Source organism: Taeniopygia guttata, chromosome 24 (assembly GCF_048771995.1).
Source record: "Taeniopygia guttata chromosome 24, bTaeGut7.mat, whole genome shotgun sequence".
NCBI lineage: Eukaryota > Metazoa > Chordata > Aves > Passeriformes > Estrildidae > Taeniopygia > Taeniopygia guttata.
In genome coordinates this window covers 3,516,523-3,544,505 of record NC_133049.1, presented here as the reverse complement: position 1 = coordinate 3,544,505, position 27,983 = coordinate 3,516,523, and the positions used below count along the sequence as shown (strand labels likewise).

Here is a 27,983-nt window from a genome sequence, read left to right as displayed (position 1 = left end):
TGTCCCTCCTTTGCTCCTCCAAACCCAGTCCTTTCCATGCATCTCCCATATTTAGTCATTTGTTTGAATTTTGAGTGTTAATTTCATTTTCCCTGATGCCCAGCGTTTTCCCTTCTTGCCACGCTGCGGGTTCAGGGCCAGGCTTGCTGCCACCTCTCTTTTTCAGCGAGCAAAGCGCTCTGCTCCTGCTGCTGGCCCCAGTCCCATCTGCCTTCTCTCCCCCTTCCCAGATGGCTCTGCCTCCCAGGTTCAGCACCCTCCCAGCTCTCAGGTACTGTCGCCTGACGAAGCTGTCTGCCTCCGCAAGAAGAAGAGACACCCTCGTCAGGACCCCTTCGCCCGGCTCTCGGCGCTGAAGGACGACCTCTGCCACCGGCAGCTCCCTGAAGACCAGACAGCCATTCTCAACAGCGTGGACCATGACGACACCAGTGGGCACGCCACCCTGCTCTAGCCTAGCGCCGGTCCCAGGAGGTTGAACAGGAGCTGGTGTCACACCATGGGGGGATGGAGGTGATGGGAAAGAGGGGGGGACACCCCTAAGCTGTCACCTCTCTGAGGGGTTCGGTGGCTCACGGCGGGGACAAGCTGGGGGGACCCGGGGGATGCTTTGGGGAGAATGCTTTGGGCTGGGTGTTCCTCAAATCCACTTCTCCCCCACCCCACACAGTTTGGGTGGGGTGGGAAGGGGGGTGGTGCACCTTGGTTTTGGAAATGATCTCTAGGCTTCAGAGGCATGGATGGAGCTTTTGACATCTGCGTCAGCAGCGCGCGTTTAGGGGGAAAGTGTGGGATGGAGCAGCTGGCCCTCAATCGCCAGAAGAATTTGAATGACACAGGGTGTAATTAAGTGACAAGAACCTAACAACCCAGGCGGGAGCTGGTAATCCCATGAATCTGATTATGATAAAAACACGACCAAATAATCCCAGGAAAGCTGTAATTGTGAAAATCTCCCTGCCTCCCCCTTCCCAGCCTCCTTTGACGTGAAGGTAACAGCAGCAAAACCATCCATGACATCTTTCCTTACCCTATCTCTGAAAGGGAAAAGCCAGAAAGACCCCGAGCCTTCAAATCAATGTGAGAAATCACCATTTGTCTGTGTGCAAATGCACTTGAGGCTCAGTAACGTGTGCTTGATGCCGTGCGAGCGCGCGCTTACGGGGCTGATGTGATCTGAGGGTGCTTCCCCCTCCAGGTGTGGCGTGTGCCAGCTTTGATGAGGGTGGGTTTGATTAATTCTGCCCGACGCTCTGTGTATCTCAGGCGAACGTTCTTCAGCGCCGCGTGGTGACGTGATTTCTTACTGTGGGATGTTTAATCTCTACCGATAACTGCGGAGCGGGGAGACGCGGGCGTGGAGCGAACGGGGTTTGGCTGCGTGGTCCCCAAAGCCTCCGTCGGCAGGTGCTGAGCCCCAGGGAGAGCACATCTGGAAGTGCCCAGCTCTGCGGATGGACGTGGATGGCTCCGTGCAAAGCTAAGCCCAGCGTTTCGTGCCAGCTTAAAATATGTTGCTGCTGGTTTCACCGTTCTTCCCTTTTTCCTTCCTGCTCCAGCCTGGATGTGTCGGCTGTGACACCTGCCGGGGTTGTGTCCCTCCCTTTGCCCCCTGTTCCCCTCAGTAATGCTGTTCTAACTCTTCACCAGAATGTATTTCCTCTTCAGAATAGGGTAGGTTAGGTGGCTGGTGGTGTTCTGGATTGCACAGGCCTTTTTTTTGGTTTGTTTTTAGCAGGCAAGGTGTGACCTGAGAACAGCTGGGCTCACTTCCTGCTCTGCCTCCACTCTCTGACTGCGTGGCCTTGGGCAAGTCACTTGACCTCTCTGTGCCTCAGTTCTCCCATCTGTAAAATGGGGATAAGTCATATTTGAGCACTTTGGACAAGCACTTGGTGGCCTACAGACGGCAAGTGCTATGTAAATGCTTAGTGCTAACACCAAGCAATCCCTACCTTTAAAATATTTAGAGTTGGTTCTTTTTCTTTTTCTTTTTTTTTTTTTTTTTGTTTGAAGTGGTAAAATCAACCACTGCATCCAGGTTTGCACAGTTCTTCCTCTGCGGTAAAGTGCTAAACCCTCCAGCCTGCCTGGGAATAAAACACCGAGTGTTTCATGTAGATATTCTTGCTTTGAGTGGATTCAGGCTGTAGAAAAAGTGTCAGGAGAGCTGGAGAGCCTGCAGGCATGTTTTTAGCCCCAGGCTCTCTATTTGCATACGAAACTTTTGTTTATTCCCAGGTAGAATTGCCAAGAGATTCTCTGCAATCTCGCCTTTAATTCTGCTTTGCCTTGGTTTTTGCTCTTGCTGCTGGTTGAACCTACAAGGGCTGAGATGTTTGGAGGAAGACGTGAGCTCTCGGTTGTGATCTGGCTCTCCGACCACGCCACACGTTTAGGTCGGAGCCTGTTGATTGCTCTGCCTCCATATTCCTGGTTTGAGAGGTTGTGCTTCCTTTCCCAGCAGGATGCTCGGGAACCTGTGGCCACCAAAAGCAGAGCACCGTGTCTTTTGCAATCTCCAGGCCCTCAGTAAGGTTTGAACCGCTGGACAATGAATCCTCTAAATCGATAACCAGATATTTCTGAGCTTTAACAACTTTCTCAAACCATCACCAGGTTTGTCTTGGGAAGGAGGGAGGGTCTGGCAGAAATGCCCCTCTCTTTCCAGCCTGCACCAGGGCTTTTTATTGACGTGACGAGTGACCTGACATAAGAACCTCAACTCTCAGAGTGAGAACTCAACCTTGCTAACAGTATGACTGCCAATTTCTTTTCTTTGGGTGTGTTTTTAGGGTTTTTCCCTAGAACCTGCTCGGATCTGAATTGATTTAATGCCATTCTCCCGCTCGGCAGCGGGAAAAACTCTGCCTGGCTTGGCCAACTTCAGCTCGCCAGTCACTGCAGCCGGGCTGCTCCTGATGGACAGGTGACCCTCGGGGCCGGGGGAGGCGTGGAGGCTCTGTGCTGCCCGTGCCATGGCCAACTTGCTCTTCCTTTTGCTCTCATTGCCTCAGCCTCTCAAACAGAGGCTTGCTTTTCCATTTGAGTGCTTTCCAAACGATTTACGACACCCGTTCGGATGGGCCAGGCGCTGTCTTCAGGCTCTTGAGGTTGCTACCTCAGGACTATGCCCCATCCCGTCTCAAGGAGCTCTAGAGGACTTGGAGTGCAGGGCAGGTTGACGGAGCATGCCGGCTTGCTGGGTCAGTCTTTTGAGAGTTGTTTTCCTTTTGCAGGTGTTTTGAGCCACTGGGCTTTTCATGGTCTTCGACCTTTAGAGGCTGGAGCTGCAGCCCTCTCTCTTTCAGCCGTGTACCTGCCACGCTGCTGGAGTGGGAAATCCCGCCCGGGCGCCTCGTGGAAGCAGCTCCTCCCTAAACCATCCTTAACTCCTTTCCCTGCTAGACCGAGTTACCTTCCGATAGACTCGGGCCGTGCTTTGGCTGACTGGCTCGCCTCTTGCTTTGGCAACCTCCTCGCTTCTCCCAGCCCTCTGGTTTCCATGCCCTTCAGGGTTGCTCCTCTCTCCTTCCATGGACCTGGAAACATCGAAGCCGTGTCAGACGATGCCAAACACTTCCCCCATTTCACCCCTGTTTGAACTCCGTGTCGCTTTGGTGGTTTGCAAACACAGCTGCTGTCACTGCTGCTGCTGCTTCTTCATTTTTTATTTTTTTATTTTTTTTCTTTCATGCTGCAAAATATATCTTGATTTTTATCTTCCTGGGCCAAACTCTCTTATTTTCTAAGCTGGTCTGAGGTAGATGGCTCTTTCTGTATCAGTAACTGTACGATTCCTCCTTGCACGTTGCGAACATGATGTTCCATTAGGTCCCTTGGCAAATCCTGGCCCACGGTGAAAAAATGTCTGAATCAAAAGGTTATTTGTCCCTGGGCTCTGCTGAGGAGTCAATGCAGGGGTGCCAGCCCAGTTTTGGGGGTCCTTGCTGATGCTTCTCCCTGCAAGGTGGCCGTGGTGGGGATGCTCCAGCACCGGTTCCATGCCGCCTTGGGGGTTGCAGGATTGGGGCACCCCGAGCTGGGGGAGGTGACATGGAGAGGTGGGTACAGGATGCCACGGAGACCCTGTGGAAAAGGGGTGCTCTGGGGTGCTGTCCCTTGCAGTCCGACAATGAGTCCTGGAGCAGGCAGGGAAAAAGGGCAGGGAAAGTGCTTTGCCTGCTTGTTCAGCAGGACTTGCTGAGCTCTCATCCACGTGTTTCTAAGGTGGCTTTGCCGTGCAGCCCCAGCAGCGCTTTGGTTCTGCGGTGTTGATGTGAAGGAAAGTGCAAGTTAGCGTAAAGAGGGGGAGAGGGAGTGTTCAGGGCTCCTTTGTGGGGCCCCATTTCTGTGCCTGCCACTGACGGCACCCACAGGCACAGGGAGTGATGAGTGTGTGGGATGGGGGAGCTGCAAGGTCCCAGGGTCCCTTCCCAGTCTGAACCTCAGTGTGGTTTGCAGCCTGGCCCTGAGCTGGTCTCCGTGAGCCCCCAGGGTGTCTGTGGGAGCAGAGGATGCTTTTCCTGGGAGGATTCTCATTCCTGCTGCCCTGTGCTGGTCACCTGTGACTTGGAGGCTGCTGTGGGCCACTGGGGGACTCCAGGCTGTTCATCTGGTGTTTGTCACCTTGTCAGCTGGCTCAGTGCCATCTGCTTTGGAGGAAGGCTGGAGGTGATGCTGTTTGGATATATAAATGTAAAGGGAATATAAAGGGAATAACAGCTTGCTGAACCTGCCTCTGGGAGTGTTGAGGACACTGGATTTGGGCTCAGCAGCTCAGGCACGGTCCTGGCAGAGCTTAGTCACGTCTGGTGGCATCCAGACGTGACACACATTCCAGACTCATTGCTGCTCCCACCTTGCCTTCTGCATTAGGACAAAATCCGCCTGGCATTTTGGTTTCTCTTCCTGCTTCAGGCAGTGACGTAGATTTGGGAGTTCTCAGAGTTTTGGGTTGGTTTCAGCTGTAGCTCTCGTCTGGAGGTATTTTTCCAGGAGGCTGGACCTTCAGGGATTTCCACACGTCCCACATGGGCTCGCTGCAGCCCCAGACTGAAGTCAGGGCTTTTTCAGAAGGAAATCCTCAAGGAACCGGAGTAAAACCCACTGTACATATGAGATATAAATAGCTAGAGAAGCGTAGGACAAAGGTAGCTAGGTTTGCAGAATTCAGTAGATTTGCATGTCGGGGTATGTGTGTGTCAGGGGGAGAGGTTAGAGCCGTGCTGGAGCGGGGGATCAGGATGGGCAAAGCGGGGAAGGGGCTGGGAGCAGCTGCAGCCTGAATTTGGGAAATTTGGGGAATGTGGGGATGGCGTGAGCTGCGCTGTGGCCCTGCTGCACACGACAGAGCGCTCTGTTTCATTATTTCATCCCCAGTTTTAGCTTTGTTCGCTGTCTGTGACTCTCCCCTGGGCCGTGACATGAGGAGCAGAGGGACAGGTCCTGTGCTCTGCGTGTCCGAGGCACGTGGGGACACGGCATGGCAGGGGGATGTCACGTTGCCTCTTGTCTGGTGCCACCACTTAAAGAAAAAGCTGCACCACACAAAAACCCTTCCCTCAAGTCCCTCTAGATGCTGCTCTCTGGTTACTTGTGTGAAAGCATTTTGCTTTGCGTCTGTTCTTCCCAGAGAAGCGTGAGTCAGAAGGGATGAGAGAGGGATACAGCTAAATTTGTCCCCTGAGCTGAGGAATGCAGCACTGGCTGTGCCAGCCAGCCCCAGCAGTGCCTCCTCGGAGGGACAAGATGTTCTTGACAGTGTCTTTTTATTTTAAACCCCATTAGCAGGACTTTGAGGATCTGAGGCAGAGAGGGGTTTAGTCACCAGTGATGCCAAAGCTGGTGCTGACCCCGGGCACGGGGGCAGCTGGATTCAGGCTGGATTCCCACTCCTCTCCCAGAGCCGCCCCAGTGCTGTCTGGACATGGGGTAGTCTTTACAGAAAGCAGGACATTTACTCCCATTTCGCCCCTTCAGCTTCATTCTGTTGGGTTTTTTTCTGTTTCTGAGTCTCTTGACTCCTCTCTGCCCGCGTCTGTGGGAGGGGGAGGTGGGAAGTGCAGTTGTTCCTATCAGAGATCCGTCAGGGAATGCTTGATCCAGGAACCGAAGGCTGGGAAGCAGCGACCAGATTTGGCAACACTGGTGCCAGCAAAAGAAGAAACTGAACATTGCACTTAATTGTCATCAGTTGGCACATCCCCAGGCAGGGAGGACCAGCCTGGCTGTGGGAGGGGATGGAGATGGGAGCCTGTTCCCCTTCCTGGGTGGCTGGGCTGAGGGGGAGCCGTGTTTTCCCGTTTTCCCCAGGTTTAGGTGTTTTGGCACAGCTGGCTGAGCTCTTTTCCTCGGCATTCTGTGGCAGCAGGATGAGCATCCCCATCCTGGGGCTCTGGCTGACTTTTGATACGTGCATGGATGGAGGAAGGACCTGGGGAGGGGGTGGGCAGAGAAAGGGGGGCAGAGGGGCTGGTCCAGGCTCGGGGTGTTGGATGAGGCAAGCATGCTCTGTAGAGGTAGCTAAGGATTTTTGTACTGGTTGCAGTGGGGTGGGAAATGCAGGATGGAGGGGCTGGCATCCCCCATGGAGGACAGTTTGCCCAGATTTTATATTTGCCATCAAAATGACACTTTCTCTCCCAGGAGGGCTTTTATTCCTGTTCTCCTGAGGTTGCAGGGCTGCAAAAGAGGGTGCCCATCTTCCCGGGTCTGAAAGCTCCTCAGATTTCCACCCACTCCCCCCCCTAGCACTTAGATTAAAATAAAACACAAAAAAAAAAAGAGACTTGAGCAATGAGCCCCAGTATCTCTATCTAAAGAAATGATATTGGTGTATCGAAACCGCATTGTATATAAAATTAAACAAATATATATTTACTCTCTATTTTAGAAGGGGGGGAGAATAAATATTTAAAATAATTCGTTAGTAATAGGTGTCAGAAACTTCTGTGCAGCATGAGAGAGGCTGTCAGAGGTGGGGAGAGTCTCAACAGCAGGAGCAGAGCGAGTATTTTTACATTATATTGCGCTTCAGCTTCTCTGCTTCTCCATCCACCTATAAATAGACAAAAATATATATACAAATATATATATATATATATACAAATTATATATATCTAAGTCACATAGCTGTTTTATTTTTGTATCCATGCCTAGTGCTGTTTGAGCAATACGGTGGCGAGGGAGAGGAGGGCTGGGCCAGGCTGGGGGGCTCACAGTGCTCCGGGGGATCCGCCCGCTCCGGGCCCAGCATCACCACTGTTTGCTGTTTCCATAGGGAAAAACACTCAAAAGGGAAAAAATCCTGGGATGGGGAAGCCTGGGCTCGCTGCCAGCTTGCCCAGGGCCGTGGCAAGGTGGTGTTTTCACTGAGGGCTGTCTTGGGCTTTTTTTTCTCAGAGAAAAAAGACAAATTTCAGCTCCGAGGGCGCTCGGGGAGCACTAGGCAGCTGCAGCCTGGGGGTGGCACAGGATGGGGACACGCCGTGGGGACAGGGTCCCCACGCTGCTGCCTCCCCGGTCACCTGTCCTGGCTGCCCTCAGAACCCTCGAGGGTTTCTGGGACCCTCCTGCAGTTGTGGAGCCCCTCGGAGCCACCCAGGTGGCCACAGTGGATCCTCCAGGTCCCTGCACCCGGCTGGAGCGGGGACCCTTCTCCGTAGGGAATGTCAGTACCCCTCCAGGAGAGTCCCAGGGCTTACTGCTGCTGTGGGGGTGCTGGTGTCCACTGGGGCAGGATGTGGGGCTCTCCCTGCCCGGATGGGTGGGATTTGAAGCTCTCCCTGCCTGGATAGGGTGAGGAGCTCTCCCTGCCTGGATGGATGGGATGTGGGGCTCTCCCTGTCCCCATGGATGGGATCTGGGGCTGTCCCTGTCCCCATGGATGAGATCTGGGGCTCTCTCCTGTCTCTGTGGATGGGATGTGGGGCTCTCCCTGTCCCCATGGATGGGATGTGGGGCTCTCCCTGTCCCCATGGATGGGATGTGGGGCTCTCCCTGTCCCCATGGATGGGATGTGGGGCTCTCCCTGTCCCCATGGATGGGATGTGGGGCTCTCCCTGTCCCCATGGATGGGATGTGGAGCTCTCCCTGTCCCCATGGATGGGATCTGGGGCTCTCCCTGTCCCCATGGATAAGATTTGGGGCTCTCCCTGTCCCCATGGATGGGATGTGGGGCTCCCTCTGTCCTGGTGGGTGAGGTGGCATGGAGCCCCGGCGCAGTGGGGGATGTGCTGTGGATATTTGGGTTTTTCTGCAGGGCAGTAGGGAGCTGCTGGATCCCTGCCCCTTCCCTCTGGACTCTGGGGGGACAAGGAGCCAGTTTGGGACTGAGCAATGCCAGGGAGCTGCAATCCACCCCTCTGCCTTCGCTGGGGCACGATTTGGGGATTGTCTTTGGGCAGTGGTGACCGAGGCTTCACTCCCCTTGGTTTGTGTCCCGCATCCTGGGCTCTGGGAGGGTCCAGGTGCTGTTGTTTGGGCTCAGATGTCCCCAAGGGGACGGTGGCACAGCCCTGGAGTGCTTGCACCCCTCCAGAGGCAGGCAGAGGTCCCTCAGCGTGGTCATGCTGTGTCCCCATGGCTGAGGCACAAATGTGCCCCGTGTCCTCTGTAGGTGTCACCTGTATTTTCCATGATATTTCTCTCTCTTCTTCGTCGGGTCGGGGGGGCTGGGGTGGGGGATGTTTCTAATATCCAGCCAAGATTTGTTCAGCACCAATTCTTGATATCGAAGCAAAGCATGTTTGATGGGACTAACTTGCATTTATTAGCGGTAAATACATGAGTGAGTATTTTATATGTTAAAAAAAAAAACAAAACCAACCAAACTGGGAAAAAAAAAAAAAAAAAAAAAAAAAAGGATGTCAGGAGAAAGAGAAGGGATGAGATTTCTTTCCTCACCGCTCGGTGTCCGGGCTGGGGGGCTGCCTTGCCTCCCACCGGTGGGGCTTTGGGTATTGCTGGGGGTGGGCAGGGGGGCAGGCAGCTTTCTCCTTTCCCCATCTCCCCTGGAATCACTTACAGAAAAAAAACAGGCAAAGGAAAGCTAGAAATGTTTACAAAGCACATTTCCCACACTTCAGTACCGTTAACCCTCTGGATGCCAAACAGACACATCAGGAGCTGCTCCCTCCCTGCTCCCCGCGGGGTCAGGGGTGGCGGCTCCCACAGCATCGTCCTGCTCCCCGTGGTTTCTTTACTTTGGTTTTTTTTGGACACCATCCCCGCTGCATCCATCCGCGTGCCCCTGCCCGGAGCTTGCTGTCCAGGGGGGGGTTTGCTTCTTCCCCCTCCCTCCCAGGCTCTTCCCGCTGGGCTGGGAGCTCTGGGAAGCGCCTGTCTCTGCTCGGGAGGCTCTGGCTCGGTGGGAGATGCTGGCACTCACTCCTTGCCCTCCCAGATGCACTTTAAGGCCAAACTTCCCTTTTTTTCCTTCTCTGGGGCCGGCACAGAGCAGGCAGGGGATGCTCCCGTGGCCCCAGGGGGTGCAGGACCTTCCACATATCTGCAGGCTCCGGTCCCTTGGCATTCCCCACGTGGGGAAGCCCTTTGGAAATCCTGGGAATGCCCACGTTGCCTCAAGGTTCATCCTTTGGGCATTTGGGGATCACAGCTGCACGCCAGCTCCTCGGGGAGCAGCCCTGGATCCCCCCGGGAGCATCTCCAGCTCTCCCATGGGAGCATCGCTGGCTCTCCAGGGGAGCCCAGACTTTTTAATCCCCTTTTCATAGGTTTGTAGACTCTCTGAACCCTCACAGACCTCCCCAGGTAGCTCTTGATTTAATCCCCTCCTAACCCCATAGTGTTTTCCCCTAAGGCAGGATTTTCTTCTGGACCCAACGCGTCTCTGGTTGCGTGGGACAACTTTTTCCTCTCCTTAAGAAGAATTTCTTGCCTCTGGATATAAAGACTAGACCATCCAACCTTGTTTCCATCTCTTGAATGTCGAGTATTACGATGTATAACACACGTTAGGGTGCTCTTTGGTGCTGTTTCAATGGTAACCAGTGGAACTGACTTTTTAAAATAACAATAACAATAAAAGAAACTTTAGTGCCGCTGGTTCCATAACGTTCGTTGTCACGACTTTTATTTTTTTTTTTTCTCTTTATGGAAGTTTTGTTAGGTTTTTGTTGGTTTTTTTTCCTTAATTATTTTTTAATTTTTACTAAACAGTGAGTAGCGATCAGCTGCCGGGTTTCTGTGGTGTTGATTTTAGTGACTGGTGGCTGCTGTGAGCTGGGCGGGCTGCGTCACAATTTGGTGGGATTTGGGATCAAGTCGCTTCATTTTGGAACTGCACACAGCAAAACGAGCATTTGATAGGAGCCCAGACGGCAACTAGAGGGTTAATTTTTGAACTTTCAGGTATGTTCCTCAGAAGAAAATAAAAATAATTAAAAAATAATAATAAAAAAAAGATAAGAGAAACAAAACACTATTTTTTCAGTAAGCTTTTTTTTTCTGTAAACGATTTACAAATAAATCTGACATGATGGTGCTGTACCAAAGCCTTATACGAAACTTATTCCGCTCTCTCTATAATCTCTCTGTATCTGTATTGTTGCTCTCGGCCTCGCCAAGGCCAGGAAATGCCAGCAGGAGGGACCGATGGCCACGCTGGGCATCGGCATCCCTGGAATTCCCCGGGATGGGAATCCTCATTCCCGGGAATTCCCGGCCCGCGGGGAGGGAAAGCCAAATTTCAGCATCGCTCCCCAGGCGTGCGATGAGGGGCACAAGTGGGGGTCCCTCACCCCAAACTCTCCTTCCGACTGGGTGCTACCCTGCCCTGGGCAGGGATCCGAGACCTCGCCGGGAGCGCTGCCCGCTGCTCCTGGCATCCCCCCCCATCCGAGGGGCTTTTACCCCACCGAGCCCCCTCCTCCGGGGGATTTTACATCTTCCAGCTCAGCCCGACCTCTGCAGTGCTCAGCCAAGGCAGAGCCCGGCTCCTGCCCTCTCCCAGCCCTTCCCCTGGGGCCGGCCGGGAGCTGGGGCTGCTTTGATAGCTCGAAGCAATAATCCCACTCTGCCAAGAAAGTTGGGTCCTTTTGGCTCTTGGACTGTTGTCAGTTAATGAGTAAATGCTCATAAGCCAACAAAAAGTGGAAGAAATGAGAGTTTGAAGCCCTGCCTTACTGGGAGTAAGCCCCTCGGTCTCTGCCTGTTGGAATTTTAAGGCCTGCTGAGTACTTAATTTATCGCCGGTAACATTGCATGTTCATAGATTGACTTCTTGAGTTGATTCTTCTTATTTTAGTGTACCCACTATAAGAAATTCTGGCAGTGTTGCAATGTTACGTACAACTAGCCATGCTGTAGGAGAATGATGGGTTTTGGAATCGATTAACTTGCTCCTCATGTAACATTACCCTGCTTCAGAAATGTTTTGTATTTTGATATAAATAAACATTTGCTAAAAAAAAAAATATATCTATAAAAAGGTGCAGTTGCTGTCATTGATTTGGTCAGAGGGGCTGTGGGGAGGGGCTGGGCAGCCCCAGAGGTGTTTGTGGGGAATGCTGGGCTGTTCTTTGCCCTGAGCATCCCAAGTTGTGTTGTCCCCATGGGATTTGCAGCATGTCCCAGCTGGTGCTCCGGGCTGAGGTGGATACTGGGGTGGACACTGATGCTCAGGTCCTGCCTTTGGGCAAGGAATAGGAGGGAAGACAGTCCCAACCCCATTGATGATGGACGGCAAGCCCTGTCCCCTGCTGTCCCCTCCCTTTCCCATCCCCTCCCCTTTACCTGCTGCCTTTGGAGTTTGTCTTTTGCCATCTTTTTTTTTCACGGATTCACCCCGCAGGAGCCCCAAGGTAACAAAATCTCTGTGCGGCCATGGGGTGTGTGATGCCGCAGTGTCCCCAGGCTCGCTGGTGGCCGTGCCACGAGGTGGCAGTGCCAGCCCGGCAGCTCCGGGCGCTGCTGCTGCGCTCGGAGCCAGGAGATGCTGCCTGGACCGCCTGCAGCATCGCTGTCCTCCCCGTGTCCCCACCGGGCCGTGTCTGTCTGTCTGTCTGTCTGTCTGTCCTCCTGCATGCCCTTGAGCTGCCCCCCAGTGCTGCACGAAGTCCCCCCCAGCCTCCCTGCAAGGTTTTTGGGGGCTGGAACGTGCTGCCCCCACACCCCTCAGCACGCTGGGGATAGGGCAAGGCATCCTCCACCTCGGTCCCAGGGATGCAGCTCAGGGCGCTGCAGCATCTTTGGGGTGCCGGCTTTGGGGCTTCCCAGCTAAACCCCGCTCCAGCAGGGAGCAGGGATGCAGAGAAAGGCTCTTCTCACACCGCTCCCCAGCTGCTCCCCAAATCTGGGGGCTGAGGCAGCCCTGCACACCTCTCCTCTGTCAGGGACCGTCCTGCCGTGGTCCCAGCACAGGTGGGAAGATGCTGGGGAGCTGTTCAGGTGCTGCCCTGTGGGAATCCAGGGCTTCCCTCTGGCTGCCCTGGCAGGTCTGGGACCCTGGCAGGGGTCAGGAACCCCCCTGGACAGAGCCCCCAGAGACACTGGCTGTGATCTCTGGCCATGGAAAAGAGTTTTCAATCTTACAGGATGAATTACAAGCTCTGAGTGTTTGATAGAAGTAATAATTAAGTGTGGCACGGGTGCAAAAGTAAAATTTTAGGATTCTAGATTAGGGGTCCAAAGGGGACAAGATGGAGGAAATTGGGTGTGTCTTGTCCTTTTTCTCCTTCTTCATGCCCTTCATGTTTCACTGTGGTGTTGGCATTTTTCTGTTGGTTCAGGCTGGGGACACACTGTCCAACGTAGGTGACAGATATTGGCACGTTATTGTAAATCCAGCACAGGTAGTTTGTGGTATTTAATGTTTGTACCATCCCACTGAGGGCAGAGCCCCACACGCTGCCCTGCAGGACAGAGCTGCGGCAGGGCAGCAGAACATGTTAGAGATAAACAGAATAAACAACCTGGAAACCAGCACAGACCAATTATGGCTTCTGCTTTGGCAGTGGGGCTGACAGACAGAGACTTTCTACAATCTCGGGATCATCAATACCACAGATTCCAACACTGCCCTCCAGCTTTGTTCATGGCTTGGTGAAACCCTGCGGGAAGGAGGAGGAATCCTCCCAGCTGGATCTACAGGAAAACTGATCCCTGCTGCTTCAGAGGCACCGAGGGTGCACACACAGGGTGGTTGGGCTGTGACTGAGGATTGTGCAGTTGAATTGATGCCTAAAAACCGAGGCCAGACAAAATTAAGAGAATAAAAAGCAGTTCTATTTATTGAAGGGCCTTCAGGTACATTTAGAGCAGACAAAACCCACCCAAAAATGGACTCACAGGTTTCAGACTTTTATAAGTTTGGTCCATTTGCATATTGGGGGTCAATCTGCCAATTACAGCTTCAGCTAATGAAGTAATTTACCCCAAGTTTGCTCCCCCAGCTCACTTTTGTTTCCATCTCTCTGAGCCCTGAGGCAGTGAGGTGTCCTTGATTGCCAGGCCTGGAGAGGAATTGTGTCTGCCCCAAATGGGGAAGCAGCAGCTCACACTGGATATGGAGTTTGGAGTTCTACACTAAAGAGCTGCAGGTTACAAACAGATGGAAAATAGAAAAGCTAAAATCCTAAGGCACCAGAATGATGCTGCTGGAGCTCGTGCAGGCTGTGTGGGACACAGGGATGCTCCGTGGGCTGGGGGAGGATGGCACTGGTGTGCACAGCAGCTCTGGGCCCCAGTATCCCCAGTCCCCCCAGTGCAGGTGGGCAGCCCAGGCGTGCTGATGCCCTGGCTGGTCCCCTGGCAGTGCTTTTAAGCCTCTCAAGGACAGTTTACATTTCCTGAGGGCAGTTTGAACTCTCTGCAAGGGTGCAGGGGCTGAGAAAAGCTTTGAGCTGAGGTGTTCCTGGGCCCAGGTAACAAATTTATTTCCTCTCCCAGAGCCAGGCAGCATTCCCCTCCTGTGGAGCCCTAGGTCTGGCTCCTGGCTCTCTCCCAGCCTCACTGGGGACAGATCTCTGCTGCCAGGATGGGAGGCAGTGGCAGGAGGTGGCAGGGAGGCGAGGGGATGCTCCTCCTGCCCCCAGGAGCTCCGTGCCCTCCACAGGTGGGTCTGGCTGGAGGCGCAGTTTCTGCTACCAGTGAATTATTGATCGGATTTACCGCCACGGCTCTGACAACACCATTACTGCCTTTGACTTCATGTTTAAATCATCACTCCAATAGCTCTGAAAGATGAGATCTTTTATTTAAAACACACTCAGTGGCTCTTTTTGATGCCCTGGCTCGATGTGCTGCTGGCAGCGCTGGGTGCTGGGCTGGGGGAGCACTGGAGGCTTTGGGGACACTCAAGGTCGCTCTGCCGGGGCTGGAAGGAAAGAAACTTTCACCTCATGCTCCAGATGAAGCGATGCAGGTAGCAGGGAGCTTCAGGGAGCCCCACCATGCCCTCTGCTCCCCCTTCAGCCCCATCCCTGCTGCATCCACACGAATCCCTGCTGCTGGTGGAGCAAGGAGCACCCCCAGGGCTCTGTGCCCCCAACTCACCCTGCTGTGCTCTCCCACACCCCCCAGGCACTGCTGTGTCCCTGCTCCCCATCCCCAGGGCTCCCCCAGCTCCCAGGCTGAATCCCAGACGTGCCTGTGCCTCCAAAGCTTCTTCCCACCCTGAGCTGGCTCAGGGCTGTGCGGGGCAGCTGTGCTGCTCTGGGGCTGCACGTTTTGGGGCACAGCTGTGGGAATCCAGGGCTTCCCTCTGGCTGCCCTGGCAGGTCTGGGACCCTGGCAGGGGTCAGGAACCCCCCTGGACAGAGCCCCCAGAGACACTGGCTGTGATCTCTGCCCATGGAAAAGAGTTTTCAATCTTACAGGATGAATTACAACCTCTGAGTGTTTGATATAAGTAATAATTAAGTGTGACACGGGTGCAAAAGTAAAATTTTAGGACTCTAGATGAGGGGTCCAAAGGGGACAAGATGGAGGAAATTGGGTGTGTCTTGTCCTTTTTCTCATTCTTCATACCCTCCATGTTTCACTGTGGTGTTGGCATTTTTCTGTTGGTTCAGGCTGGGGACACACTGTCCAATGTAGGTGACAGATATTGGCACGTTATTGTAAATCCAGCACAGGTAGTTTGTGGTATTTAATGTTTGTACCATCCCACTGAGGGCAGAGCCCCACACGCTGCCCTGCAGGACAGAGCTGCGGCAGGGCAGCAGAACATGTTAGAGATAAACAGAATAAACAACCTTGAAACAGCACAGACCAATTATGGCTTCTGCTTTGGCAGTGGGGCTGACAGACAGAGACTTTCTACAATCTCGGAGTCACCAATACCCACAGATTCCGACACACAGCAATGGGTGTAGCAGGCCATGAGGCCAGAATTCCCCCATCCCAGCTGTGGGGCTGTTGGGATGCTGGGTGCCATCCCGCTGGGAAGCTGCACTGCTCATTCCAGCAAGGCCACGGGGCTGCCTGCATCCCTGCTTGTGTTTTTATCAGCTTTACCATCCAATATTCCCAGGCTGCTTTGTCTTTGCTTTACATTTATCAATATTACCAGCTGATCCCACAGTCCCCCTCCGTGGGTTTATTAATATTGCCCTCTGATCTGCGGGAAGCGGCCGTGCTTTATATTCCTGCCCCATCCCCAGCTCCTGCCAGCCCCCACGCCATGTTTAATTAGATTTTCTCCTTGGCTCAGGCAAACACAAATTGAGCTGCTGGTATCTCTGTGCTGTGCTGGAGCTGGTGCCTGGCTGAGGTGGACAGCATCCTCCATCACATTAATATTCCAGTGCTGGCCTCAGGATGGTGCAGGCTGGGGGCGTTTGCCTGGAAAAGGGATTATTTCTAACCCCCCCACCCTGTTTTCCGTGAATGGCAATTAACTTGGCAAGGAAATATCTTTTTTTATCGGGTCAGGGTGGGCAGGTTGAGGGTTCATGATTAGGAAGCAGCAGAGGATCCCTGGATCAGGAATCAGAGCTGCTGCTTCCCCTCTCCCATGGCATCCCCCACCCTGCTGCTCTGGGCCATTCATGGCATTTTTCAAGGAATCCTTCTGGGCTTGGCTTTCCCCAAGTCAGTGGGGACCAGCCTCGGCCTCTCCCACTGCTCCATGGCAGCTTTTCCACATCAGAGGGAAAGAAAATTGTTTATGCAAAGTTTGTCAGTCCCTCCAGGCACGGAAGGAAGCGCTGATTGTTCTCCAGCTATCTCAAATCTTTTGCCAGTTTCCAAAATTAAAATTTTTCCCTGTGTCTTGCAGACATATTTGGTGTTCGTGCTTGGATTTCCAGACTTACTTTCCCACAATAATAATAATAATAATAATAATAATAATAATAATAATAATAATGTATATAATATAATATAATATAATATAATATAATATAATATAATATAATATAATATAATATAATATATCATTATTATTATTATTATTATATTTAGTTTAGTTTAGTTTAGTTTAGTTTTTGTACTTCATTTTATTTTATTTTATTTTATTTTATTTTATTTTATTTTATTTTATTTTATTTTATTTTATTTTATTTTATTTTATTTTATTTTATTTTATTTTATTTTATATGTTATTTTATTTTATTTTATTTCCCTCTCTGAAAATAAATAAATAATTTTATTTATTGGATATCTTCTCCTGCCATGGTCTCACCCTTTGTGTGCTCCTCTTCTCCCAGGGGATACAGGATGGAATTTGCTCCAGGGATGCTCACATGGATGCTCATGCAGGGACCAAAAACCCCTCCTGGGGCTGGATCTGCCTTTCTCAGCTGTGATTCCATGGGGCAAAGAGGTTTCCCCCTGGCAGTCCGTGGTGCTGCAGGATCTGCTCCCCGGGCTGCTGCCTCTCCTTCCCCAGCCCTGCCAGAGGAATGTGCTGGCTTGAGTCGATAGGAAGCTAATTAAGCCATTTATCCGGGAACAGCAGCCACTCCTGGGGAGCTGCGCTGGTGGGATGGAGGAGGAAGGAGCACAGAGCTGGGGAAAGCCGGGGAAGGCTGTGGGCAGCCCCTGGGAAGGGAGAATCCCAGCAAGGTGGGTTCCACCCACAGCATTCCCTGCCCATCCCTGGGTCAGATCCTGGTCTGGCACGTGCTGCCTGAGGATGCTGCAGTGCTAAAATCACCAAAAACCTGCTTTTCTAGCTGAGAAATTGGTGCTGAGTTTGATAACACCTGTCATTCTCACCCATACTCATGAACAGTGTTTATGCCCAGCTGCCCCTCAGCTCTCTGCTATCCACGCAGGGGACCCAAATTCCTTTTTTTCCCCCCCAAACTCCCCTCTCCAGGCTTGCTGTTTGAAGAGCATGGATTGCACTGAAGCAGGCTGCACTCTAACTTTAATTTGACTTTTTTAGTGGAGCCCCGAGAGGTTTTTCCAAGGAGTGCAGCCTATTCTTCAGGGCTTTTATAAGCCTTTAGTAGCTTAAGACACAACTAAGTTGGCCCTAATCCCTCATAAAAGCACGTAGGTTTTCTTGCCCTTCTGCTGCATCAAGGTCTTAGCCGGGTGCTTTCCTTCACTGTTGTGTTTGTCTGAAGGATGGGAGGGAAATGTCTGTGAAATTTTCCTTTTTAAAGACCTGGATCCTCAGATCAAACCCATCCAGGGGGGCTGTGGGCAGGAGATGTGTTCCATGGATGGGGGGAATGTCTCATCCCTGATGGGGTGGCACAAGTCCTTTTGGTTCCATGAACCTGCAGCACCTGGGGAAATCTTTGGCTGGATCATCCCACCAGTGACCCAGAGTGAGTGGGGCAGTGTAAAAATATGGAAAAAAAATTGCTTTCATGGATCTTGCTTATGGACATTTACCTAAGTAACATGATATAATGAGCTACTTGGCTGTCCATGTAATATACTCTCTGAAAGGTTCAAGCTATAATAACTTGTTTAGAATTGCTTTTTTGATTTTAAAACAATTAGCAAAACAACAGTAACCCTGCAGTGAGAGGGGCTGTGCAGCTCTGCCCCCACAAGGAGATGCTCAGGCATGGGTGGGCTGGTTGATGCAGCGTTAGACACATGCAGAGGGTTTTATCCTTCACTTTGGAGAAGTTTCTCGGGTTCTGGCTGGGGTTTATTCTCAGAGACATGGCTTTTGTGAGGAGAGATGAAATGCTGCCTTAAAAGTTTGGAAATGGGTGGATGCAGAGCTGGAGGAGTCTGTGCTTGGCTGGGGCTGGGCAGGAATTTATTCCCCAAGAGAATTCTCCTGGGCACCTCCAGGCTGAGCTGTGCCTCGTTCTCCAGCCTTTTCCAGACCTGGGGCTGCCCCAGGGTCACTCTGTGGTGGGGTATGTGAGGATTCCAGACCCCAAAAGGAAGATTTCTGCAGCCAGGGCAGCCTGTGGGGGAATGAACCCTGTGCTGGATGTTATCCCTGCACTGTGCCAGGGAGAGAAGTGTCTTTGAAAGCCCCAAACCCTCAAAAAGCCTTGTGGGGTGACACCAGGGGTTGCAGCAGGGACAGGCTGAACACAAACAGGGGGAGGGAATATTTTCTCACCCCACAGCACAGAATGATGTGAGCTGCAGGAGCGGAGGGATCATACCAGTGCTGAACATGAACACACAACTCTGCACTCCAAAACCACACAAAACAGGGGCTTGTCTGCCAGTGGGTGAAAATGGGTGGAAATTCGGGTCCCTGTGGGCCAGCCTGGCAGGAGCTGCCCCATTTGCATATTAGGGGTGAGTTTATGAATTATGCAGCCACCACGGCACGTCCAGAGGAATCGGCTGCAACATGGAAAGCATATTTATCTTCATGTCTTATTGATTTATTTTTCCTCTCCTGTTTTTTCAAGCTCGAGCAGCTGCGGCGAGGAAGGGAAAACAGCCCAGGCAGCCGAGGGGCTGCAGTGGGGCAGCGTCCCCTCCCTGCAGCCATCGGCCCCATGGGGTTTCTCCTCAAAGATGGGAGTTGTTCCATAGAGACCAACATGTTCTGAGCACTCTGATGCTTGTTTTGGTGGAGCAGGAGCCTGGGAATATTGTAAAGAGTGAGTGGAATCATTTTTGGCGGCAGCAAAGGTGCTCCTGAAGGGTGACGTGGACCATGGGGTGGTGAGAGGGACAGTGACCAAGAACTGTCCTCTGTGGGCATCATCCCAGGTCTTAGACAGGAGCCAGTCTGTGAGGACAGGCCAGAACATTCGTCCTCATCAGGGTAGAAATGCAACCATCCATTATCACATTGTCTCCGTTGTCTCTTTGTCCATCCATCCACCCTTTCCACTCATTAACTCCACCATCTGCTCCGTCATTTATCTCCCATCCTGGCCAGTAAATCATCCCTGTCTTCTCTCTCCATCCAGACATGACAGAAGAACCCTCCTCATCCCAGACCCCCAGGGCCATGACCTGCTTTGAGCTTGGAATTCAAGGTTCCACCCAGGAGGGAAGCTCCCAAATCCCTTGGGGCTTTATTTTGTCTCTTAGATGGCTCTAGAGCACTCGGGGGCTGCAGAAGGGAACTGGACCTGCTCCGTCCCCAGGTGCTGGACTGCGGGCATCACTGACATCCACACTTCTCCTGCATCCATGGAAGCATCCACAGGTGCTGGGCTGTGGGTACCATCACATCACGCTTTCACCTGCCTTCTCCTGCATCCCTGGAAGCATCTTCAGGTGCTGGACTGCAGGTACCACTCACATCCACACTTTTTCTGCATCCATGGAATCATCCCCTGGTGCTGGATTGCAGGTACCATCACATCCACACTTCACCTTCATCCCTGGAAGCATCCTCAGGTGCTAGACTGTGGGTACCACTCACATCCACACTTCACCTGCATCCATGGGAGCATCCTCAGGTGCTGGGCTGTGGGTACCATCACATCCACACTTCACCTGCCTTCTCCTGCATCCCTGGAAGCATCTTCAGGTGCGGGACTGCAGGTACCACTCACATCCATACTTCTCCTGCATCCATGGAATCGTCCCTACGTGCTGGGCTGTGGGCATCACTCACATCCACACTTCTCCTGCATCCCTGGAAGCATCCCCAGGTGCTGGGTTGTGGGTACCATCACATCACGCTTCACCTGCCTTCTCCTGCATCCCTGGAAGCATCTTCAGGTGCTGGGCTGTGGGTACCACTCACATCCACATTTCTCCCGCATCCCTGGAAGCATCCTCAGGTGCTAGACTGCAGGTACCACTCACATCCACACTTCTCCTGTATCCATGGGATTATCCCCAGGTGCTGGATTGCAGGTACCACTCACATCCACACTTCACCTGCCTTCTCCTGCATCCCTGGAAGCATCCCCAGGTGCTGGATTGCAGGTACCATCACATCCACACTTCATCTGCATCCATGGAAGCATCCCCAGGTGCTGAGCTGTGGGTACCACTCACATCCACACTTCTCCTGCATCCCTGGAAGCATCCCCAGGTGCTGGGCTGTGGGTACCATCACATCCACACTTCACCTGCCTTCTCCTGCATCCCTGGAAGCTCTCAGCCCTCCCAGCTGTGCCCTTTTTCCCCCCAAGCAGCAAAGGTTAGCCGAGATCACAGAGCCAGCCGGCTGCCCAGATTCCCGCTCCCTGGGGCTAATTATGGAACAACATTAGATAAAAGTCAACATATGTTGTAAAAGGCACTATGTATCAGTGCCTGACAGCTCCTAACAATGTGCTCATGTAACAGCTGTCAGGCTGCAATGCTTGGAGATGAGGAATATGTTGATTTATGGATATCAGATCTGCCCTCACGTTCGCCGATGGCAGCGTGGAGCGGCGGCAGCGCCCGCCAGGATGGGCTGCTCCCCACGCCTTGGCTCGGCCTCCTGCTTTTCCCAGGGATGGGTCACTTCCAGATGTGCCCACGTTTGTGTCGCTGCTCCTACAGAGGAGGGAAATGCCCAAATCCTGTTGTTTGAGAGGCAGGAGGAACTGGCCCCTCTCCATGGGCTCAGAGAGCAGAGAGGTTCATCCAGCTCAGGGAGGACGTGGAGCTGCTGGAGAGAGCCCAGAGTGGGCACCAGGATCACAGAATCACAGAATCACAGAATCACAGAATCACAGAATAATGAGGTTGGAAGAGACCTCTAAGATCATCAAGTCCAAACTATGCCCTAACACCACAACCAGACTATAGCACCAAGTGCCATGTCCAGTCTTTTTTTAAACATATCCAGAGATGGTGATTCCACCACCTCCCTGGGAAGACAATTCCAGTATTTTATTATTCTTTCAGTGAAAAAATTTTTCCTAATATCCAACCTAAACCTTCCCTGACGTAGCTGAGGCTGTTTCCTCTTGTTCTGTCAGTGCTGCCCGGTGGAAGAGACCGACCCCACCTGTCTGCAGCCTCCCTTCAGGGAGCTGTAGAGAGCAATGAGGTCACCTCTGAGCCTCCTCTTCTCCAGGCTAAACAACCCCAACTCCCCCAAACATTCCTCGTAGGGCTTGTGTTCCAAGCCCCTCACCAGCCTTGTTGCCCTCGTTGAGCAGAGGGATGGAGCAGCTCTGCTGGGAGGAACAGCTGAGAGAATTTGGATTGTTCAGCTTGAAGAAGGGGAGCTGGGGGGTTTCACCAAGAATTTCAGCCTCCCAGTACCTGAAGGAGCCATTGAGAAAGATGGGGAGAGATAATTTACAAGAGCCTGGAGGAACAGGAAAAGTGGGAATGGCTTCAACCTGACAGAGAGTAGGATTAGATCAGATACTGGGAGGGAATTGTTCCCTGTGAGGGTGGGCAGGCCCTGGCACAGGGTGCCCAGAGAAGCTGTGGCTGCCCCATCCCTGGCAGTGCCCAACTTGGTTGGACAGGGTTTGGAGCAGCCTGGGATAGTGGAAGGTGTCCCTGTCCATGGTAGGGGTGGAACAAGATAATCTTTAAATTGCCTTCCAAGCCAGGCCATTCTCTGAGTAATTTCTATATAGGACTGAAGTTCATTTCTATGCTAATTGTGATATTTTATTTAAAATGCAATCAGTAAATATTTGCTGGCATAACAAAACCTTCTTCCCCCTCATCCCTCCCTGCTTCAGGGCTCTGGCTGCTCAGACCTCTTTGCTTTGGTTGAACCAATTGGTGGGTGGTTTCAAAGTCTTGGGGTCAGAGGGCAGATTTAGACATCAGCTCACAGCCCCAGATCCTCCCTGGGAGATGTGGTGCTGTCCCTGCAGCTGGGGTGGTGTCTTAGTTTGAAAAGACAGGAGTCTGTGAAGGAAGGCAAAAGCCTCCTGTGAAATGGAAAAGTTAAACTCCCCTCCCTCTGAGTTACCACAATTTCAAAATTAAAAGGCTCTCAGGCAAAGATATGGGAATGGGAATAACAGTTCTTTACTAGGAGAAAAAACTAAATAAAAATAATAAATAAAAAATGTAATTAGTACAAACAAAACTAGTGATGGAGTCAGAAACCTGACACCCTGAGGAGTCACGGTGTCGGTAATAGTCCAGTTAAATGATGGCTGCTCCTCCTGCAGTGGCAGATGAAATGCTGCTGGAGCAGGGATCTGGAGAAGGGTGGAGTTTTCTCTGAAGGTCTGGTGATGGAGTAGCTGGGCCTGGTCTTCCTCTCAGGATCCAGTGGGGAAGAAGCTGCTCCTCTGGGAATCCAGCAAAGGGCTGCTCTGGTGTCCCAAAAAATGCTGATTTTATGCAGGTAGGGCTGCTTGGCTCCTCCCTCTGGGTGGAGCATCTCACCATGGGCTGATGTAACTTTCCCAGTCATGCAGTGAGTCATTAATGGCCCATTAACAGAAGATATCTCCCCGGAGGGAGACATTGTTCTTGGGAGAGATAAGGAAACTGCCCCACCTCCAATAGATGGCAATAGAATCCATGCTGATCTTACAAACCAGGACAGGTGGCCTGGCAGGATGCACCCAGGCTCCAACCATGCTCCCCAAATCCTTGGAGCTGAGAGCAGAGGTTGCTCTGGGGTCAATCACAGCTGTTGTTACTTGTGTTCTTCACCTCCTGCTTCTCTGTCCCTTCATGAACCCCTGCGCTGTGCCAATACCCCAGGCCATCTCCCTTCACGTTTTTGGCCTCTGGGGCTCTGTATTTTGGGGTCAACCAAATTGGGATTTGGGCTTGGGCAGATTTTGGAATGTGGGAAGTGTGGTGAGCCAACAGCGGGGGGCAAATCCCAAAATCCTGCACCCTGCTCTCCTCCAGCTTTTGGGGTGAAGTTCGGCTTTTTCACTGTCCTACCTCCAGTTGGGATCTGGGTGAGGGCTGAATCACGGCTGTTCCCACTGCAGCAAGAAGCAGAGGCGCCAGCCAGCTGCTGGCAGAGTTCGTTAGTGGCTCCCACTAATCAGCTTTGATGGGAACAGGGAAGGAAATTCCTCCTCGGCTTTATTAGGCACGCTCGGCTGGATGCTCCCAGGTACAGCTGTGCCTGAGGGGACCCTGATCTTGTTGCTGCAGTGATTCTGCTCCGATCTGTGGGGCTTGGGCTTATGTTTGGCAAGAAAAGAGCTTTTGGGAAGTGTTTTTTTTTGGCTCAGGTGGTGTTGTTGGGGAGGCAGGAGGGGATAAACCAGCCCCAAACTCATGTAATTTAAAATACAGGAGTGCATTCCCTTTCCCTCCTTGTTTTCAGCAACCCTCAAGGCTTGAGGAGTTGTGAAATGGAGATATTTCTTCCTGGGAATGGGGTGGGACTGGATGTTTTTGGTGCAAGCTGGGCTTGCTCCCCCGTGGGAGGTGGCAGCCTGGCCAGGGATCCAGCAGGACTCCGAGATTCCTCTTGGGAAGAGAGTGGATCCAAAATTAATTTGAAGTGGGGATGTTTTTTCAGTTCTTAATGTCAAGAGACATCATTTTTAGTTTCCTTTTCCAAATGCTGATCCCTAGCAGGATTTGCATTGCTCTTTAATTTATTCCAGCCATGTTTTCCTCTATGTGCACTCTGGTTTTCCTACATTTTGTGGGGCTGTTTTCCTGATTTTTTGACAAATATGAATAAAGATGTGATCTGCAATTGCTCTAACTCTGTTTTATTTTGGGTGCTGGGGTCTCATCCCCTGTAACAACCCTGCCAAGCTCCCCCTGCTGCAGGGGGAATGTGTAAATCACAGTAAAAGTGCTCATTCCATTGAAATTTGAAAATATAATAAAGCCGGTTATATCACTTTATAAAAAGTAATAAAAAAGAAGGTTAATGTCCTTCCTCAACTTGCTGCCTGGGTGTTTTAATCTGCAAAACAATAATGGAAAACTCCATTTCTGGAGCTGCAGAGTGGGTTGGACTGAGCCTTTACAAAACCTCACATAAGACTAAATAAACTCCGGCTCCATTGCAATTTGCTCTTTATAGGCTGATATTTACCAGCCTAGCAACTCCTCTACTTCCTAACTTGAATATATTTCATTTTTTTAATACATATTCATTATTTACAAACTTTTTTCCACTCTCCAATTTCTGCTGCTTTGTGTGATTTCTCGTGGGAATTCTTTTAATATGCAGATTTCATAGGAAATATTTATATATATAGATATTTTGGCTATGTAATTATCTCAGGTCTATTGTGTTTAATTCCAAATATAACTTTGCAATTCCCCAAAGGATTACTCTATTTTAGGTTTTCCCCTCTTGGGGGAAGTTTTACTAACCATAGGTGCGTGTGTGGATGGGGGAATTATCCCAAATTCCTCGTGCAGGGCAAATCTGAGGAGGAGGAGATGGGAAGGCCACCCCAGGATGTTTTATTTTTCTCCAGGGGAGGGCAAAAATCTCTGGGAAACTTCACCTTTCCCCTCTTTGATGCTGAGATGGGGAACAGGAACTGGTGGCTGCTGGAGGAGCGAGAAGCTCCCACAGACCATATCAAAAGCAAGTGCACATTAATGGCTTTTTTTCCTTTTTCTTTTTCTTTTTCTTTTTTTTTTTTTAATGGGGTTTGGACACTGAGCCTGGGATTCATCCAGGCTGGACCAAGAGCCCTGTGGCATTTGGAATGCAAATCACCCAGCCATGCCTTAATCATTACCACCGGGAGACAATTAGGGTTAAAATATAGATTTTTCCACAACAAGGCCAAACTGTAGAGATATAAAAAGAAGAAAGTCTGGCTATGATTCATTTATATCAGCCTGTTGCTTTGAGGAGGTTGGTAGAGGCTGGGAAAGAGCCTAAAACCAGAGATCTGCTCCAAAACAGGGGGGAAAAGTGGGGTTTAGTGGGTTCCCCCTCTGTGGAATTCAGGGCTGGCTGATCCCACAGAATTCCCCGCAGCAGCAAAAAAGGGTTGGAAAGAGGGAAACGAGCCAGCTGTGCTGGAATCTGATCCAAAGTGCCGAGCAGAGGGTGAGGGAGGTGAACTTCTTTGCATTTTTATAATCTTGTGGGGTTTGTGAGCAAAGTAAACTTAATAACGTGGGACAAGAGCCTTGCTGAGCACTGCCCGGGGCTGTGCAGGGAGGGGGGTGAGGAGAAGGGCTGGGAGAGCACAGGGGGGCACTGGGGGCACTGGGGGCACATGGGGGCACTGGGGGACCCCCAAGAGCTGGGGGTGAGGGCTGGTGCCAGGCTGTCCTTCCCCTTTGCCCCCTTGGCTTTCTTCCAGGGATTTACCCAACACCGATCCCGCTGGCGGTCTGAAACTGCAGGAGATTTTTTTTTCCCCCCACAATTTCTGGACTTGGAAGAAGGAAGAGGGGGGAAAAAAAGAGCGAAACAGGTTTGGTTTCACAGGTTATTCCCAATCCCAGCTCCCTGTGGTGTCTCCTTGCCCACCTGTGCTGCCTCAGCACCATGGCTGGGGTTTGTGGGTGGGGGTCAGGCTGCCCCTGGACCCACAGAACAATTTTCCCTGCCTTTCTCCTCCTTCTTGCTCTTTGCTTTCCCCAAATCAGGGTGAGGAATGGGGAGCAGCATGTCCTGCCCCTCCTCTGCACCTTGGAATGCCCTTTCCAAACCCAAACCAGAGGCAGCACGCAGCTTTGGATAATCCTCGCCCAGACTGTGGTGCTGTCCCTGTGGGGAAAACCCAACAACAGCCGCGCTCTAATCTTTAATTAGAGAGTTAATTACCCTCGGAGGCTTCTGAGGGGGCGGCTGGACATAGAGGGAAGCTGCTTTGTGAGTGTAATAGGGGGTAAAGACCTTTGGGGTTGGGGGTGCTGGTGGCTCCTGCTTTTAGCTGGGTGAGGGGTGGGCACATGTCCTGTCCCCTTGTCCCTCCTCTCCTGTCCCCAGCGTGGCACCAGCTGCTCACTCCCAGCTCCTGGAGGTCCCCCAGTGCCCCCATGTGCCCCCAGTGCCCCCCTGTGCTCTCCCAGCCCTTCTCCTCACCCCCCTCCCTGCACAGCCCCGGGCAGTGCTCGGCAAGGCTCTTGTCCCACGTTATTAAGTTTACCTTGCTCACAAACCCCACAAGATTATAAAAATGCAAAAAAGGCCCTTTCTGTTCACCTCCCTCATCCTCTGCTCTGCACTTCGGGTCAGATCCCAGCACAGCTGGCTCTCACACAGGACAGGTGCCTGGACTGAGGGGTGGCACCTGTCCTGTCCCTCTGTCCCCTCTCCCATCCTGCCCCCAGGGATGGATCCCAGCCTAAATCCAGGTCTCCATCCCTGTGCCTGCTTGGACTGTGGGGGTCTGGGCATCACCACCCTGGCACAGGGGCTCCAGGAATTGGCACGCTGCTGAGCAGCTGTGGTGGCACGGGGACGTGGGCACTTGGTGGCCTCTCTGCCACCGGCTTAGTCTCTAACACTGAAAGCAAAAAGCAGGAACACATTCGGTGTGAGAGACCAGCACTGTGCAGGGCACACTGAATGTGGCACAGGGGACAGGGCACAGGGACAGGACACACTGAACGTGGCACAGGGGACAGGGCATGGGGACAGGGCATAGGGACAGGGCACACTGAACGTGGCACAGGGGACAGGGCACAGGGGACAGGGGACAGGGGACAGGGGACAAGGCACAGGGGACAGGGCACAGGGACAGGGCACAGGGACAGGGCACAGGGGACAGGGCACAGGGGACAGGGCACAGAGGACAAGGCACATGGGACAGGGCACAGGGGACAGGGGACAGGGCACACTGAATGTGGCACAGGGGACAGGGCATGGGGACAGGGCACAGGGGACAGGACACAGGGACAGGGAACACTGAATGTGGCACAGGGACAGGGCACAGGGGACAGGGCACAGGGGACAGGGCACGGGGATAGGGCACAGGGAACAGGGCACACTGAATGTGGCACAGGGGACAGGGCACAAGGGACAGGGCACAGGGGATAGGGTACAGGGGACAGGGCACACTGAATGTGGCACAGGGGACAGGGCACATGGGACAGAGCACATGGGACAGGACAAAATCCTGAGCACGTGGCACATGGCACATGTCTCACAGCCCATGACAGAGAACCCATGGCCCCCAGCCCATGGCACATGGCCCCCAGCCCATGGCACATGGCCCACTGCATATGACACACACCACTCAGCCCATGGCATGTGTGACACAGCCCATGTCACACAGCATGTGTCATATCGCCCATGGCACGTGTGCCCCAGCCCGTGTCCCCAGTCCTGCCACATATCCCCCATCCCTGTCACACGTCCCCCAACCCCTGTCCCCCAGCCCGTGTCCCCAGCCCTGTCACCCCCTGCCCAGCTCTGGGGTCCCCGCGGGGCCCGCCGGGCTGTGACCAGCGGCAGTGGCCAGAGGATGGCGCTCTTGGCTCAGCATTGCCCCTCCCAGCCCCTGCCCCACCCGCAGCCCCCCAAAATCCCCCTGCCCTCCCCACCTGAGCCCCCCAAAATTCCCCCAGGTGCAGAACAGCCCCCCTGGCCCCCTCCATCCCTGCAGCCCCCCCACGCTCCTGGCTCCCCCCAGCTCGGGGGGCTCGGCCGTGGGAAGGGGGGATCCCCCCAGTGCACCCCGGTGTGGCTCAGTCCCCCCTGGAGCATTGGGGGACCAGGGAAAAGGCAAAACCAGCAAAAAGGACTCGGTGCCAGGGAAGGGGAGTGAGTGTAATGATGGGAAAATAAGGGGGAAAAA

At 52.6% G+C, this 27,983-nt stretch overlaps 1 protein-coding gene across 6 annotated transcripts in view; it reads left to right on the top strand.

Moving 5' to 3' along the window:
- IGSF9B (immunoglobulin superfamily member 9B) overlaps positions 1 to 11,438 on the top strand; it is a 51,337-nt gene extending 39,899 nt beyond the window's left edge. For all 6 annotated transcript variants that reach the window (XR_012051855.1, XR_012051856.1, XM_041720958.2 and 3 more), the window contains one exon: positions 231 to 11,438. Coding sequence is in view for 4 of the 6 variants with exons in the window: in XM_041720958.2 (XP_041576892.1) it covers positions 231 to 454 (224 nt within the window). In the remaining 2 variants the exon portion in view is untranslated. The remainder of the gene's footprint in view (positions 1 to 230) is intronic.
- Positions 11,439 to 27,983: the final 16,545 nt, after the last annotated feature.